Consider the following 18,100-nt stretch of genomic DNA (forward strand, 5'->3'; position numbering starts at 1 on the left):
GGACGGTTGGGACGGTGCGTACGGCGCAAAGTAACCACAGTATACCGCTAATCAACTTACAAATTACATATACATATACATAGTATAATGTATAACTAGCTCTCAATGATGACGTAATAAAGATGTGGATTAAAGGACCCAATGACAGAGTGTAATTGGTTTTCGATGGTGACGTAATGACTATAATGTTTTAGTGTTGGGAGGATTAAAGGTAATGCTCCTTTGTATACATGTATGTAATCTGGCACCACTGCCGTATCAGGCACAAGTAGTCATTACTGAGATTTGACAGTTTGTAGCGGTCGAAAGTACTTGCGCGCTCTGCTTGCGCACTAGTAGGCCATTTATGGCCTACTAGTGTGCAACAAGCAAGTATGCACTCGACAGAGTGCACTTCTAGTTATTATTATTATTATACATGAAGCAACTTTGATTACATACAGCACTGGTTGGACAGTTTGGAAGTTACTGTTGGTTGTTTTAACCCATTCTGACCTGAGATCAGATTCTAAAAATGTCTATTACATCCTGACAGTTTAATTATTAACCCATTCTGACCTGAGATCAGATTCTAAAAGTTTCTTCGATTTTTCAAAAATAGCAGACCTACAAGCTCGTATCGCGCCACTCGGTGGCGCGATATGAGCTTGTAGATCTGCTATTTTTAAATAGCTAAAGCACGACACGATGCCAACACCAAAATGGGTGCCCGTTCAGAATGGGTTAATGACATTGACACACAGGCTGAGGGATGTTCATAATCCCAACCCAAGATACTGGCATAAAGATATGATGATACAAATCATTCTTTGAATAGATATATATTCCATAATCCATGGAGATTCTGCAGAATTATACTGTACATTCCACAGCAAAAGTTCAGACAAGAGATTGTGTGTGTGTGTGTGTGTGTGTGTGTGTGTGTGTGTGTGTGTGTGTGTGTGTGTGTGTGTGTGTGTGTGTGTGTGTGTGTGTGTGTGTGTGTGTGTGTGTGTGTGTGTGTGTGTGTGTGTGTGTGTGTGTGTGTGTGTGTGTGTGTGTGTGTGTGTGTGTGTGTGTGTGTCCGTGTCCACTGATTTGGCTAGAGAGAGGGTTTGTACATGGTTATTTTTTACTTTATTGTATACGTAACAATATGTCATCAACAGTATGTCATTATTCTCCAAAATATGATGGATGGGTCAATGACTTCATATTAACTAGGCCTGTAAAATATGTCTGTAAAAGAGTTTTATCTTTAACCACATGAACCCTTTAGTGCCCCCGTTCTGGGCATGTCAAAATAGGCAAGGATATGCAATAGGTGATCATTCGGGCAAAAGCAGACAAACATTCAGCAAAAATAGCTGATCTGCAAGCTCATAAGTGGTGAAGGGATTTGGTGAGTTTTGGTTGGGGGGCACTCAAGGAGACGAACAAGTAACCTAGTATTATGTAGTATAGACCCTTGAGGGGTGGCTGAAGTAGGCTATATACAATATAGGGTTTAAGTGGTAAAAAGAAAAAGTCACTGCTGAAGGTAATTGTCTGCATTCACAATATGGAATGAAGCACCAGCCAGGTGTTCAGGCCTCTTTAAGGGATGACAGTGTGTGGTTGTCCAGCCCACACACATCCCGTCCGACCAAGAGGAGAGTCATACAGTTGTGTAGAGTTTGGTTGAGACGGCACAGGAGGACTTCCTCACAGTAAACCAGTGGCTCTCAACCTTTTTGAATTTCAAGGACCCCCCAGTTTGATATGCATTGATCAGGTGGTGTCATCAAGTGGCGGTGTGGAGCCGACAGTGTGTATGGTCATTGGTCAGGTGTGGAACCGACAGTGTGTATCATTGGTCACAGTACGGTCAGATCGTTATTAAACACCAGGTTACTGTCCAGAGACTGTTTCCATCCACATAATGGTTACGATGTATTGTTCCTTTCAGGTCCCAGGTAGAGCTTTGTCTCAAACTTCTGCCATCTTTTACAAATTAATCCAACGTGTCTCCCTTTGACCAATATTGCACTCTTCTTCTCTCTCTCCTTCAGGCTACATTTCATCCCACTCTTGTTTCTTGAGTTTGACAATTTGAAGTAAAACCTAAACCCAGAACTGTGTTAACTGTTAACGATGGGTTCCCTTATCAGATCTCCCACTGCTTTTCTCTATTGATGCAGAAAATAAGGTCTGTGATTTACATAAGCTTCACAAGAGCGTTTCACACGTTGTTCTAGGACATACGCAAATTACACCTGTTAATATCCATATATTTTGAAGGTGTCCGTTTCAAAAATAGTAAATAAAAAAGTGTTTATGTGTGGATGTTATCTTGCTGAACAAAACGGGTCTTGATTTTAAAAGCGTTAAATTGTTTAATATGGATATTATTTTCTTAAAATGTCCCTGCAAATCGCTGGGTTGGCCTACAAAAAGACTTAATTCCTGCTGTATGCAGCACCTTTCTTTTGTGTCCATCAATGGTCTCCACCTCTCCTTTGGACCCACCTTCACTACCACAGCTCATCTGTATCACTACACAAGCTGATCGTCTATATCACTACACAAGCTGATCGTCTGTACCAATACACATGATTGTCTGCATTGATCACTACTTTCCTATTCATCCTGCTCGCTCCCTCTCACAGTCTCCTGCAGTTCTGCTGAAAGAGGGTGGGATGAGGAGGAGGAGTAGGGGGAGGAGAGGGAGTTGCGGGGAGGTGCAGCAGTCCATTGACGCTGACCCTCCTCCCTCTGTGACCCTGGCCCTCCAGCCCGCCGCCTCCCCCCGCTCCGCCCTGCAGCGTCTGAGTCAGGCTGACCTGGGCCGTGCTGAACGAGGTGATGCGGCCGCTCCCCGCGATCTGCAGGTTGACCGTGGTGGCGTAGCTGGACCGCTGGGCGGAGCCCGCCGCCCTCCACTCGGAGGAGGAGGGCGCCGGAGACGGGGCCGCACTCCGGAGCTGGGCTTGGGGCTCTGAGGGCTGCTGAGGCAGGGGGGGATGCAGCTGGATGTGCGGTTCAAACTGACGGTGCTGAGAGTGGTGCTGGGTTTGTGGAGCGGGCTGGTGGTGCTGAGGAGGGGAGAACGGAGAATGGAGATGAATGTGCGGTTCGATCTGACGGTGCTGAGAGTGGTGCTGGGTTTGTGGAGCGGGCTGGTGGTGCTGAGGAGGGGAGAACGGAGAATGGAGATGAACGTGCGGTTCGATCTGACGGTGCTGCGGCGGAAGAGAAACGAGGAGTGTGTGCGGGGAGGCCGGGGGAGGGGCGGGGCTCTGTGCAGGTCGAGCAACGTAGGCACAGATGAGCTGCGTCCGACAGAGGCCCTCCTCCACCTCTGGGTCTGCCCAATCTGTTGGCCAGGAGAGAGAAGCAGGGTTATTATACTTAAATAAATAAAAACTAATAATAATGATAATAACATGTCGCCACGTTGTGAGCTTTTATAAATGGGAAAACTTACACTAAAACTTTTCAACAACTAAATCTATGCTAAACTAACAAACCCAATTAAAAAGCAAATCAACTAAAATTGTAAACAAAAAGTCAATACAAAATAAAATAAAAAACAAATTAAAATTGGTATAATAACCTTGGAGGGGAGTGGGGGAGGTGATGCTTCTAACAGGGCTGTTGGCTCCTTCATATTTGACTGGGGGCTCTCGGACATCTGGCCAGGGTCCGCTGGTGAAATACTGCTCGCCGTGGGCAACCTTCCCTGGGCTGAGCCTGCTAGGCGAGAGCGGGGACTGGAGGCCAGACCTGGGGCTCGGAGGCCGGCCCTGGAGGCAGGCTGAGGTGCTGCTTCTGGAGCAAGGGGTGTCGCAATCATATAACATTTGAGTTGACAATTAATTGTCGTACAAATAATGAAGATTCATGATTTAATTGTCTGACATTTAACACATGGAAAAACATTTAATTAAACATAATGAAAATTACAGTACATTTGTGTTGGCCTTTTAGGCCTTTTTAAGCTAAAAGTGCATAGCAGAAATATGTCAAATAACTTGTATATGACTGATAAATGAATGATATATTGCCAAAATAGGCCATATATTTTATACTTTTAAAACTTAAAAATAGACAAAATAGCTGATCTACAAGCTCGCAGAACATCTCTTTTTGCTATTTCTGACGATTATGCAAAAAAGAAATGTGATATATCTAGAATAATTGCGATGTATCTAGACTCATTGTGATTTATCTTAAATAATTGCGATCATGCGATTGCCTACCTGGGGCCTGGCAGACCGGACTCCTCCAATGCTCCTCCCCTGAAACTGAGGGACCTCTGCCCACCCTCCGACCAGGAGCGCCGCACTGCGCTGGGGTTGCTCCGGGCCGGGCTCGGGGGCCTCTCAGCCAGGCTGGGGGAGAAGGTCAGACTCCTTCCCCATGAACCCTGGGAGGTGATCTCGGAGGAACGAGGGGACCTGGAGCCTGGAGGAGGGGGAGGAGACGGGGAGGAGGCTCTGGAACCTCGCAGAGACGCAGGGGCATAGGAATTAGAAGAGGACGTATGGAAAGAGGAGTGGTTCTCAGCGGGCGAGGCAAAGGAGGCGGGAGGGAAGGGAGAGGAGTTGAGGTGAGGGTTGCGAGGCTGAGGCGCCACCACGCTATTGGTCCAGGCGTTAACCGATGTGCCGATGAGGGGCGGGGAAAGGAGGGGGGGGCTCAGACAACCCGAGGAGCCCCGGGGCATCTCCAAGGTCAGCCCCAAGGGATTATGGGTTCCGGCACCCACTGGCCCCCGCGCGTTCCGGGGGTGAGGAGGTTTGCCCGCCGTGGGGGTGGAGTAATTCCGCTGCAGTGCCGGAGAGAGAGGCGGCGGGGAGCACAGGAGGCCGGCAAACGGGGAGGGGGACGGGCAGGGGGATGGCGACGGGGACTGGACCCGTGAGCTCGGCTCCGATGCCGAGAACGGCCGCGCCACCCGGTTGTGGCATCCGGACCATGGGTCGTGAGAGTGCTGCGTCGAGGTTGTGAATGTACTGTTAGCGCCAGTGCTGCCGTTAGCTAGCGGCGGCTTCCTAGGGCCGACTGACCAACCGCTGTTACCTAGGTTACTGTTAACACTATTCATGCCATTGTTTGCATTGCCAGCCGCAGCGTAAGCAGCAAGGTTAGCACTGTTGTTGTTGTTGTTGTTGTTGTTGATGGTGGCGAAACTTGACGAGTCAGGGGCGGCAGAGTGAAGGAAGGAGGGAGAGGGCCCGGGGTAGTAGGAGGACCCAGGGCGGGGAGGCTGGTACTGTTGGAGGGGCACCGAGGGGGATGGGGAGCGCTGGGAGCGATAGGGAGTCGGTGACTCCACCGGGAACGGAGACGGACAAGAGGAGCGGAGAGGAGAGGAGGTTGGGGGACACCTGGGCTGCCGGTGTCCGTCACCACCGTTGCCTCCCGGCTGGGCATGGCCAGTGCTCTGAGCAGCTACGGCGGACGTACGCTGGCTGGTCGCCACTTTAGGTGAAGGAGAGCGCAGACGTACGTGGGAGGGCAAATTGGAGGAGGACGATTGGTCGCCTGTCGTCTGGGATGTGCCTTGTTGCTGGGCAGTGGTGCTCTTTTTAGCCATGCTCTGACTGATGGACTGGCTGATACAGGAGGCGGCTAGAGACCTGGTGAACGCAGAGGAGGAGGTGGCAGAAGGAGAGGGAGAGGAGGTGGGGAGGCCGCGAGGATGAGTAGAGGAGAAAGGAAGGGTGGGTGGTGGCGAAGGAGGGGCTGACCTCACCGAGGAGGACCTGGAGGTTTGGAAGGAGGAGCGAGCGAAAGCCGAGGAGGAGGAGGGGGTGGGAGAGGACGGAGGGAGGCTCCTCATGGACGAGCTCCTTCTGCAGGAGGCGGCGGGAGGAGGGGAGAAACAAGGAGGCCCTCTGGACATGGCTGTAGGGGAGGAGGTGAATCCTCGAGGGGATGAGAAGGAGCAGGAGGACGGAGCGGAGGTGGGAGGAGGCGGGGAGGAGCAGGTAGGAGCCGGCATGGAGTCAATGGGGAAGGCTCGAACGGGAGAAGGGGAGCGACGCCTGAGGCTCGGGCGGAAAGCGGAGGGGGGCTGAGGGACGTCTGCTGGCGGGCCTGGGGGGACAGCGGCCGGGGGAGGTCTCTCTGGAGACGGTCTGGAGGAGAACCGACCCACTGAGGAGGAGGAACGGGAACCTTGGTGGTGGAATTCTGCTACTCTGTGGTCTGGTTCTGTGGAGCTGAAGGAGAGAGGAAGGAATTAATCACACGCACCCTGTTAGTGTCCTTATGCTGCAGGGCAAATGGAATATGAAATATTGGACATATCCGGCTTGAACACATGACTATAGAGATAGTGTGTAACGATTTGCAGGATCTTTGGACAGAATCTGGAGGAGTAATATCAATAAATGTGTTTTTCCTGGTGGAGCTATAACAGGCCGTTCTGGAAAGTTTGGGGCAGAGGTTCATCGTTGGCATCCAGGGAGTGTGTGTGTGCAAAATTTGGCATCGACCGGGTTATCAGAGCCGGAGATTAGCTGTACACAGACGGATAGATGGACGGACGGACACACACACGGACGGAGTGCAAAACGTACTCTCTCACCATGCTTTCGGCCTGGTGGAGACAATAATAAAAATAATACAAGTAAAAGTAAAGGAAGGAGGAACATTTTGGAACATAGTAGTGAATACAACGTTGTGGTAACCTTTGTAGTGACAACACGTACATATTAAAGGGAATCAGTCCGGAGGCAAGATAATGTCAGTGATTTAGTGATTTAGTGTTGCCAGCTGCTGTGTGATTCTTCACTGTAATTATGGATGGCAAAAGATAAGAGGTGCATAAACTGAGTTTGGTAACGGATCATTCTTGGATACACATACTTTCAGAGAATGCTTGCTCCAAATGGATTGTTTCTTTTATGTTGACGATCGACCGCAATAAAAGGTTTGTTCTCCCCGTGTCCCCTAGGCCTACAACATGGCCCGGAGGCCACACGTTCACTTATTGCGGCCGGCAGGGTATAATATCGGTTATTGATTTCAGCTGTGACATTTCCAAATGTGCAAACATGACCCGCTTTAATTGAACAATTAAAGTCTATACTATAGTATTCAAATATTGTCTTTTTTATGTCCACTGTATTTGTATTTAAGTTTATAAAGTTAACATAAGTAGGCTAAACTAAATGAATTTGAAATTAAATAAAAAATAAACTTTTTTAAATAATAGCAAAACGCGTCAGGCATTAATATTACGAAAAAAGTAAAAATTCAGAGATAAGATCTTTCTGCCTGACTGACTGTACTGTATATATAATGTGGCCCTCTTGAGTGAGTGTGGAAATATATAGTGGCCCTCTCCATCATCAAAGTTACCCTCACAAAAAACATGCAGTAATCTGAAGGCCTATTCATAGTCTGGATTTTCGGTGGGGAGTTGACCACCGCTCCGGTGGTGAGCTGACCACCGGAGCTGAAATAACGTTGAGCGGTGGTGGTATACAGACTTATAGCATGTTATGTAGACGGCACTATAATTGCATTGCAAGTGCATTGCACTATAATTGCATTGTATATAGTCATAGCCCGCCATAGTACATATGTATAGCATAGTAGTATATATATAGTTTATATGTATAGTATGTATAGTCAGTTTATATGTATAGTTTATATACAGTATATAGTATGTATAGTCTCATAATATAGATATTCCACTGTTACTTTCTTAGCTTACGCATGTTTTATGATAAATGCTTTTGTGATGTATTCCCATGCTTTTGTTCTTGATTATTGTAAATCGCTCTGGATTAAGAGCGTCTGCTAAATGCCTAAATTGTAAATTGTAAATTGTGAGTAAAAACAGAGAGAAGGGCTGGAGCGGTGGCGGTGGTTTGCTCTTCACCGCGGCTCGTGACGTCATGTTGTACTTCGGTGGTCACCCCACCACCGTAAATCCAGACTATGTATGAGCCTTTAGTCTCTAAAACTGCCTCCCCCTGGCCAGCCAGGGCGCCTGATGGAGGGGAAATGAACTGGTTGAAATAACGTGTTCCGTCTAACCGGGGAAACTCCCCCCTGTCAGGTGAAAATAATTACCATTAGTTTTGCACAAAAAACACTCCTTGTGTGACGGCCCTGCCCCCTCTGCCTCTGCACAGCAGGATATCCGGCAGCCTGGGTGATTAGGGCAGAGTGGAGCAGGCCGTCAGGCCAACTGTGTACACCTGAGTGGGGTGTGGTCTGGGAGAGTATATAAGGGCCTCTCCTTCCATGCTCTCAAGCCAGCTCTCTTACGTTCCTTCCAAGCAGTTGCACACCTTTTACAACACTCACACACAGCACACTCCATACATCCATACACTGCATACATGACTGATTACTGACATTGTCACATCTCATACCAGTTTATTTGATTATTGCTTAACTGATTTTAATTTTAGAATAATACATATATAATATAAAAGGGAGTCCACACACAAGGCAAACGCCTTGTGTGTGGACTCCCTTTTTGGCATGTATTGCCCTAGAGTGCATGACACTTGGGAGGAAAACAGCCATAGCCGTTATCACAAATGTGATGAGGTCAACACAATGGCCGAATTTAGCCCAATGAGTGTTTTTTGTGCAAAACTAATGCTTGGAATGGATTCAGAATCATGAAAACCCCCTATACTAGTTTCATATGTCACATGCTACTTAAAGAATGATGAAATTCTTTTTTGCCTTATATAGGATGTTAATGGTATGGTCACATATTATGGTAATAACTCTAATTTCCCACGGGAGTTGAATTTCAAACTTTTAGACACCTTTAGAAACACATTGGTGAAGACATTTCTTGGTAACGATTTAGTTCCCAGATTGGTCAAATACCTGATAAAATGCCCTTACTAATGTCTTGAAAAGGTAAAGCCTGGCAAGGGGACAACAGGGAGCGAAATAAATCTGACAGTGAATTGATGAGTTAATGAGGACCAATAATAGGAAGATTAGTTTGAAAATGGTTCAAGTGCTCCTTTAAGACAAACCTTTGTTCAGTTGATATCATGTGGGTTGAGTCCCAGGCAGTCAGAGCCCATGTGCTTGTGGTGGTGGTGGGCAAGTTGTCTGGCCTCTGGCTGGTGAATGTTGGTAGACAGTCCACAGCCTGGGCCGGTGGTGGAGCGGTAGGAGTGGGAGTCGGGGTATGACTTGGGGTTGGAACCGAAGACCAGGTGCGGGACGCGGCCCTCTCGCTGGCTTTGGATCCCATCGAGGCCAACGCTGTGACGCTCTGACTGCAAACGGCTGTCGCTTCAAAGTTTGTGTCGGAGGACTGTGTTGGGGAAGGGGACGTGAACACCAGCGTTTCTGTGATCTCGTAATTCATCTGAACAGGAGGGATTGAGTCACACGCAGACGTCCTGGTCTGTGACAGAGGGGCGCCCTCGTCACCCTCGCCCCCATTCAGCCAAACCTGGTCTAGACTCCCAGAGGCCTCCCTAACGGAGCCTCCTGTCTCCCCCAGGCAGGGGGCTTCCCTCTGGGCCAGGCCTGGGTCCACAGCTTTGTAGATCTGAAGGGTAAAAAAGATTATATTAACTCATAACGCCTTAGTTTGAAAGCCGATTTACCCAGAAGTGAAAGTGAAAGTGAAAAATCACTATGTAACGTAACACGTCCCGTGAATGTTATTTAATTCAGACATTTTATAACCGAGGATTATATCATTTAGAGAAATGACCCGCAAATCATGTTTGTTTTGGTCCATAAAGAAGATTTCCGAGATATTACGATTCTAAAAACTGTGTTCCTATCGACAGCATAAGCCAGCGGAATTCTCATTTCCGTTGTTCTTTTCTTTGTTTTTTTTTCATCACACCGCAACAGGAGTGTTACGAGTGCGTACAGAACACAGTTGTGAACCGTAATCAATTGATATTAAAAAAAATAGATCTTGGTGCCATGGGCGTTTTAACCAGAAGGCGTCAAAAGGTGATCTCTGCGCAGAGTGAGTTAACAACTATAAATCATTTGCTTTTTTCACCACACCGCAACAGGAGTGTTACGAGTGCGTACAAAACACAGTTGTGTAATTATTGATATTAAAAAAAGAGATCTTCAGAGTGAGTTAACAACTATAAATCATGTATAAAGCTGTAGATGTAAAAAGAGACTGAGATAAATCAATGTCGTTGTCATTGGGTGCCTGCAGTGTCTGACTGGATGCTACACTGTCTCTCACCTCTGGACCTCCAGGAGGCGCTGTAGACACATGTTCAGGTTCAGTTTGAACTGTATGCTGTTGGAGTTCCTGCAAATCTGGGCTGCTCTGGGTAACTTGTACATGCTCGTCCTGTTGTTCTCCGGCACCGTCTACTGTTACATCTGCATTTTGGAGAGGTGTGTGTGACCCTATGGAGGGCTTGGAAGAGGACAGGGGGTCTTCGCTGCAGCTGTACCCCAGCTCCAAGCTTCCGTTTGCGGGCAAGCCATCGTTCTGCACGGGGAGGGAGCAACAGTCATCCTGGATATCGTTGGAAGTCACAGGGCCGCCACTAAAAGCACAGCCCAGTCCAAGGCTGCCATCTTCGGGCAGGGCTGAGAGGTGCTCCCCCTGCGCTGGCGTGGAAGTGGAGGGGGGCTCGTTGGAGGAGTGCTCAGATACGTGGCTCCTATCTGAGGCCACGTTGGACTCTTGATCCCATAGGAGCGTGGGGGTATTTGCTCTGGGGCTGGTGGAAGTGGAGGAGGCGTTGCTGGAGACAGAGCCATGCTTGGTGGTTGGTTCCTGGGGCAGAGCAGAGACGAAGTCCCTGGGTCTGGAGAGGAGGGTGTATCCATTCACCTGCTGGTGGCTTGTAGGAGCCATCTGCTCTGTGACCAACGCATGGCCAAAAACAAGAGGCTCACAGGGAATGACGACGCCCTCCTGGAAATCTGAAGGGAATGTAACACACAACAAGAAACTCAGATGTCTGTCCAATTAATTTGTTATACTTTCTTTTCAAGGATGTATAAATAATGTAAACATAAATGATGTACACATGACTCAAATTCAAAAGCTACAAATGCTGGAAGGTGTGCCTTGGGCCCCAAAACATTGAAAACCAGTGCTTTAAAACTCTGAAACATCACCGGAACTAAACATACCATTTGACAGGCTTACTGCCCTTCTTATCACCCTCTCGTCTTCCTTCATGCTTCTGTCCTGGTTCAGGCTTCCATGGCTGTCAGACCCAGTCTGGCTGTCACTTTGGTTCTGTGTCTTTGAGACGGTTCGGTTTAGGATGTGACACTGAGAGTCTGGGTATTTGTTCTGACCAGGAGGAGTTCCTGGCAGATATCTTTTGGACTTTGCGTGACGCTGAGTTTGATCCAATTTGGTCTCCAAGCGAGGTGATCTCGCTGTCATCCGGGACTGCGTTTCCTGGCTGCCGTTGATGGCGCTGCTTTGGTTCTGACTCTGGTATCTTGCACGCTGCCTAGACTTTGCCTGGGTGGGGGTCTGGTATTGATAATGAGCCTGTGCCTCGTTTTGGACCTGATTCCCTCCGACCAACTTGCTAGAAGTCCAGGACTGGTTCCGTCCGACACAGGCCCGTTTCTGATGCAGCGGGACCTTCAATATGTCAGCTTTAGTGCTGTACATCTGAGCCAGCGTTTGGACCTTGCTCAGGATCCGTTCCGAGTTCTCCACCACCGGCCCCGCTTCGAACAGCCCGATACCGGCTACGTCTGATCCGATACCCTCGAACAAGGTCCGGTTTGCAGAGACGATCCTGGAGTGGCGGGCCCAGCGACCCACCCTGGACTGGCCGGGCAGACCCTCCGGGTTCACCCTGAGGTCAATGGTTTTGCTGCTTCGGTCTTTGGTTCTGGATTTATTCCAGCTGGACTGGGTTCTGGTATCAATTTGCTGGAGTTGGCTGTCGGTGCTTAGATCCATGCTGTGTTCTTTACGGACCTCTTTGATTTCTTCTGCAGTGCGACTCGCTCCGCAGACTCCGTTCATGGTGGGTTTGTGTCCCGTGCTGCTTTTGGTGGATTCAGACCTCTGCTGGTCGTCTTTGGTAGCGGGGAATCTATCTCTGTGGTCGACGGAGCTTGCTGATGTTTCTACCTCCATGTCGGTCACAACAACGCCGCTGTCAGGATCACTCTCCTCCCAGCCTCCCTTCACTATCTCTGTCATCTCCGCTGTATTGTCCTCGAATACATCGCCATTCTCTTCATCTCTGCCAGAGTTGTTGAGGTTTTGCTCTAGATTTGAACCTGCTTCCTTTAGACTCTCCCCGCACTGGGTGTCAGTGGAGGATGAGGATTGTGATAGCCTTGTTTGTCTGTCCGTTTGTCCCTGGGTGCAGTCCTGTCCGTCAGAGGACATGACAGAGGCCGGATTGCTGCGTTTGAAGGGCTTGTCCGTCTCTCCTTCGCTGACTCCATCCAGCCTTTCATCCCTCCAGCCGCACCCTTCTCCTCGTCCAGCCTCTGGCTCCCCCTGGTGGATGTGTGGGTTGAAGCGAGACACAGACTCCCTCACCAAGCCAGAAGGGATTTGGGAGAAACTATTGCGCCGCGTCGCCGTCGGCGTCACCGCCTCCTCGGCCCCTCCCCCCTCTTCCTCCCCATCCTCCGTCTGGTCCCTGACCTCCTCGGCTGCGGCCTCGTAATAGCTCCTGATCTTCTGGATGATGGCCTTGTCGCTCTTGTTGAGGTGGAGGTCCGGCCTAGGGGGCAGTCGTGGGCTCAGGTCCGGCCTGGGGGGCAGACGGGGGCTCAGGTCCGACCTAGGGGGCAGACGGGGGCTCAGGTCCGACCTGGGGGGCAGACGGGGGCTCAGGTTCGGACCGGACGGCGCACAGTGGTCCTCAGGGGAAACCCCGCCGCAATCCTCCTCAGCGCTCTCTTCTCCCCTGGGGAGGAGTTCGCTCGGGGGGGGCTCTCGCTCCTTCTCCATTTCCCCCAGGATGGAGGGATCAGGAGCGACGCAGGAGGAGGGGAGGAGAGGCGAAAGCGGCATTGTGTCTTCGTCCTCTCCTCCCTGCATCTCTCCTCCTCCTCTCTCTTCTCGTTCACCCGGCACCGCCGCCTGTTTCAGCACTTCATGGTCCTTGTCGGCGGGCAAGTCCGGTTCTTCTCCCTCCTCGGCGGTCTGGCCAGGGAGCTGACCTCCATCTTGTCCTGGTTGCTGTGTGTGGGCGGGGCAGGCGGCCGGGGGCAGGGGGCAGGTGAAATTGGATTGGTCGGATGGAGGGGTAGGAGGGACTTCTGGTGGCTGGCTCTGCATGGATGGATCTAGGGCCGCTTCCTGTTGGGAGAGAGGAATGAAACCAGGTCTGTTATAGTGAATAAAACCTTATGCGTTCTGGGCAATTATTGTATTTTCTGTCTAAAAAGTGGATTTTGTCATTTTCTCAGCACGGAGAATAGGCTTTTCCACAATGTTTCGGTGACGAGCGAAAATGATATTATTTATTTACATAGCAGGCTCCCATTCAACAGAGGAACATACAGAGAACTAGTAAAGCTACGACCTTAGAGTGCAGTATTTATTTACCATGTCAGTGTGTACAGTAGACTGCAGTATTACCATGTCAGTGTGTACAGTAGACTGCAGTATTTACCATGTCAGTGTGTACAGTAGACGGTAGTATTACCATGTCAGTGTGTACAGTAGACTGCAGTATTACCATGTCAGTGTGTACAGTAGACGGTAGTATTACCATGTCAGTGTGTACAGTAGACTGTAGTATTTATTTACCATGTCAGTGTGTACAGTAGACTGCAGTATTTACCATGTCAGTGTGTACAGTAGACTGCAGTATTACCATGTCAGTGTGTACAGTAGACTGCAGTATTACCATGTCAGTGTGTACAGTAGACTGCAGTATTACCATGTCAGTGTGTACAGTAGACTGTAGTATTTATTTACCATGTCAGTGTGTACAGTAGACTGCAGTATTACCATGTCAGTGTGTACAGTAGACTGCAGTATTACCATGTCAGTGTGTACAGTAGACTGCAGTATTACAATGTCAGTGTGTACAGTAGACTGCAGTATTACCATGTCAGTGTGTACAGTAGACTGTAGTATTACCATGTCAGTGTGTACAGTAGACTGCAGTATTACCATGTCAGTGTGTACAGTAGACTGCAGTATTACCATGTCAGTGTGTACAGTAGACTGCAGTATTTACCATGTCAGTGTGTACAGTAGACTGCAGTATTACCATGTCAGTGTGTACAGTAGACTGTAGTATTACCATGTCAGTGTGTACAGTAGACTGCAGTATTACCATGTCAGTGTGTACAGTAGACTGCAGTATTACCATGTCAGTGTGTACAGTAGACTGCAGTATTACCATGTCAGTGTGTACAGTAGACTGCAGTATTACCATGTCAGTGTGTACAGTAGACTGCAGTATTTACCATGTCAGTGTGTACAGTAGACTGCAGTATTTACCATGTCAGTGTGTACAGTAGACTGCAGTATTTACCATGTCAGTGTGTACAGTAGACTGCAGTATTACCATGTCAGTGTGTACAGTAGACTGCAGTATTACCATGTCAGTGTGTACAGTAGACTGCAGTATTTACCATGTCAGTGTGTACAGTAGACTGCAGTATTACCATGTCAGTGTGTACAGTAGACTGTAGTATTACCATGTCAGTGTGTACAGTAGACTGTAGTATTACCATGTCAGTGTGTACAGTAGACTGCAGTATTTATTTACCATGTCAGTGTGTACAGTAGACTGTAGTATTACCATGTCAGTGTGTACAGTAGACTGCAGTATTACCATGTCAGTGTGTACAGTAGACTGCAGTATTACCATGTCAGTGTGTACAGTAGACTGCAGTATTACCATGTCAGTGTGTACAGTAGACTGCAGTATTACCATGTCAGTGTGTACAGTAGACTGCAGTATTACCATGTCAGTGTGTACAGTAGACTGCAGTATTACCATGTCAGTGTGTACAGTAGACTGTAGTATTACCATGTCAGTGTGTACAGTAGACTGCAGTATTTATTTACCATGTCAGTGTGTACAGTAGACTGCAGTATTACCATGTCAGTGTGTACAGTAGACTGCAGTATTACCATGTCAGTGTGTACAGTAGACTGCAGTATTTACCATGTCAGAGTGTACAGTAGACTGTAGTATTACCATGTCAGTGTGTACAGTAGACTGCAGTATTACCATGTCAGTGTGTACAGTAGACTGCAGTATTTACCATGTCAGAGTGTACAGTAGACTGCAGTATTACCATGTCAGTGTGTACAGTAGACTGCAGTATTTACCATGTCAGTGTGTACAGTAGACTGCAGTATTACCATGTCAGTGTGTACAGTAGACTGCAGTATTACCATGTCAGTGTGTACAGTAGACTGTAGTATTACCATGTCAGTGTGTACAGTAGACTGTAGTATTACCATGTCAGTGTGTACAGTAGACTGCAGTATTACCATGTCAGTGTGTACAGTAGACTGCAGTATTTACCATGTCAGTGTGTACAGTAGACTGCAGTATTTACCATGTCAGTGTGTACAGTAGACTGCAGTATTTACCATGTCAGTGTGTACAGTAGACTGCAGTATTACCATGTCAGTGTGTACAGTAGACTGCAGTATTTACCATGTCAGTGTGTACAGTAGACTGCAGTATTACCATGTCAGTGTGTACAGTAGACTGCAGTATTACCATGTCAGTGTGTACAGTAGACTGTAGTATTTACCATGTCAGTGTGTACAGTAGACTGCAGTATTACCATGTCAGTGTGTACAGTAGACTGCAGTATTACCATGTCAGTGTGTACAGTAGACTGTAGTATTACCATGTCAGTGTGTACAGTAGACTGCAGTATTACCATGTCAGTGTGTACAGTAGACTGCAGTATTACCATGTCAGTGTGTACAGTAGACTGCAGTATTACCATGTCAGTGTGTACAGTAGACTGCAGTATTACCATGTCAGTGTGTACAGTAGACTGTAGTATTACCATGTCAGTGTGTACAGTAGACTGCAGTATTACCATGTCAGTGTGTACAGTAGACTGCAGTATTACCATGTCAGTGTGTACAGTAGACTGTAGTATTACCATGTCAGTGTGTACAGTAGACTGCAGTATTACCATGTCAGTGTGTACAGTAGACTGCAGTATTACCATGTCAGTGTGTACAGTAGACTGTAGTATTACCATGTCAGTGTGTACAGTAGACTGCAGTATTTATTTACCATGTCAGTGTGTACAGTAGACTGCAGTATTTATTTACCATGTCAGTGTGTACAGTAGACTGTAGTATTACCATGTCAGTGTGTACAGTAGACTGCAGTATTACCATGTCAGTGTGTACAGTAGACTGCAGTATTACCATGTCAGTGTGTACAGTAGACTGCAGTATTACCATGTCAGTGTGTACAGTAGACTGCAGTATTTACCATGTCAGTGTGTACAGTAGACTGTAGTATTACCATGTCAGTGTGTACAGTAGACTGCAGTATTACCATGTCAGTGTGTACAGTAGACTGCAGTATTACCATGTCAGTGTGTACAGTAGACTGCAGTATTACCATGTCAGTGTGTACAGTAGACTGCAGTATTACCATGTCAGTGTGTACAGTAGACTGTAGTATTACCATGTCAGTGTGTACAGTAGACTGCAGTATTACCATGTCAGTGTGTACAGTAGACTGCAGTATTACCATGTCAGTGTGTACAGTAGACTGCAGTATTACCATGTCAGTGTGTACAGTAGACTGCAGTATTACCATGTCAGTGTGTACAGTAGACTGCAGTATTACCATGTCAGTGTGTACAGTAGACTGTAGTATTACCATGTCAGTGTGTACAGTAGACTGCAGTATTTACCATGTCAGAGTGTACAGTAGACTGCAGTATTACCATGTCAGTGTGTACAGTAGACTGCAGTATTTACCATGTCAGTGTGTACAGTAGACTGCAGTATTACCATGTCAGTGTGTACAGTAGACTGTAGTATTACCATGTCAGTGTGTACAGTAGACTGCAGTATTACCATGTCAGTGTGTACAGTAGACTGCAGTATTTACCATGTCAGTGTGTACAGTAGACTGCAGTATTTACCATGTCAGTGTGTACAGTAGACTGTAGTATTTACCATGTCAGTGTGTACAGTAGACTGTAGTATTACCATGTCAGTGTGTACAGTAGACTGCAGTATTACCATGTCAGTGTGTACAGTAGACTGCAGTATTTATTTACCATGTCAGTGTGTACAGTAGACTGCAGTATTTATTTACCATGTCAGTGTGTACAGTAGACTGCAGTATTACCATGTCAGTGTGTACAGTAGACTGCAGTATTACCATGTCAGTGTGTACAGTAGACTGCAGTATTACCATGTCAGTGTGTACAGTAGACTGCAGTATTTACCATGTCAGTGTGTACAGTAGACTGTAGTATTACCATGTCAGTGTGTACAGTAGACTGCAGTATTACCATGTCAGTGTGTACAGTAGACTGCAGTATTACCATGTCAGTGTGTACAGTAGACTGCAGTATTACCATGTCAGTGTGTACAGTAGACTGCAGTATTACCATGTCAGTGTGTACAGTAGACTGTAGTATTACCATGTCAGTGTGTACAGTAGACTGCAGTATTACCATGTCAGTGTGTACAGTAGACTGCAGTATTACCATGTCAGTGTGTACAGTAGACTGCAGTATTACCATGTCAGTGTGTACAGTAGACTGCAGTATTACCATGTCAGTGTGTACAGTAGACTGCAGTATTACCATGTCAGTGTGTACAGTAGACTGTAGTATTACCATGTCAGTGTGTACAGTAGACTGCAGTATTTACCATGTCAGAGTGTACAGTAGACTGCAGTATTACCATGTCAGTGTGTACAGTAGACTGCAGTATTTACCATGTCAGTGTGTACAGTAGACTGCAGTATTACCATGTCAGTGTGTACAGTAGACTGTAGTATTACCATGTCAGTGTGTACAGTAGACTGCAGTATTTATTTACCATGTCAGTGTGTACAGTAGACTGCAGTATTTACCATGTCAGTGTGTACAGTAGACTGCAGTATTACCATGTCAGTGTGTACAGTAGACTGTAGTATTTACCATGTCAGTGTGTACAGTAGACTGTAGTATTTACCATGTCAGTGTG

The 18,100-nt window shown here is 47.4% G+C and overlaps 1 protein-coding gene across 1 annotated transcript in view; it reads right to left on the bottom strand.

Annotated features, from left to right (window-relative positions):
* Nucleotides 1-727: 727 nt before the first annotated feature.
* Nucleotides 728-18,100, bottom strand: part of LOC310864592 (uncharacterized protein) — a 126,259-nt gene continuing 108,886 nt past the window's right edge. The window contains 6 exon segments of the mRNA XM_083773281.1: nt 728-3,334; nt 3,575-3,789; nt 4,221-6,188; nt 8,985-9,511; nt 10,181-10,875; nt 11,089-13,246. Of these exon segments, the coding sequence (XP_083629407.1) occupies nt 2,622-3,334; nt 3,575-3,789; nt 4,221-6,188; nt 8,985-9,511; nt 10,181-10,875; nt 11,089-13,246 (6,276 nt within the window). The 3' untranslated portion in view covers nt 728-2,621.

This window comes from Protomyctophum parallelum, assembly GCF_964188405.1.
Source record: "Protomyctophum parallelum genome assembly, chromosome: 9".
Classification (NCBI taxonomy): Eukaryota; Metazoa; Chordata; class Actinopteri; order Myctophiformes; family Myctophidae; genus Protomyctophum; species Protomyctophum parallelum.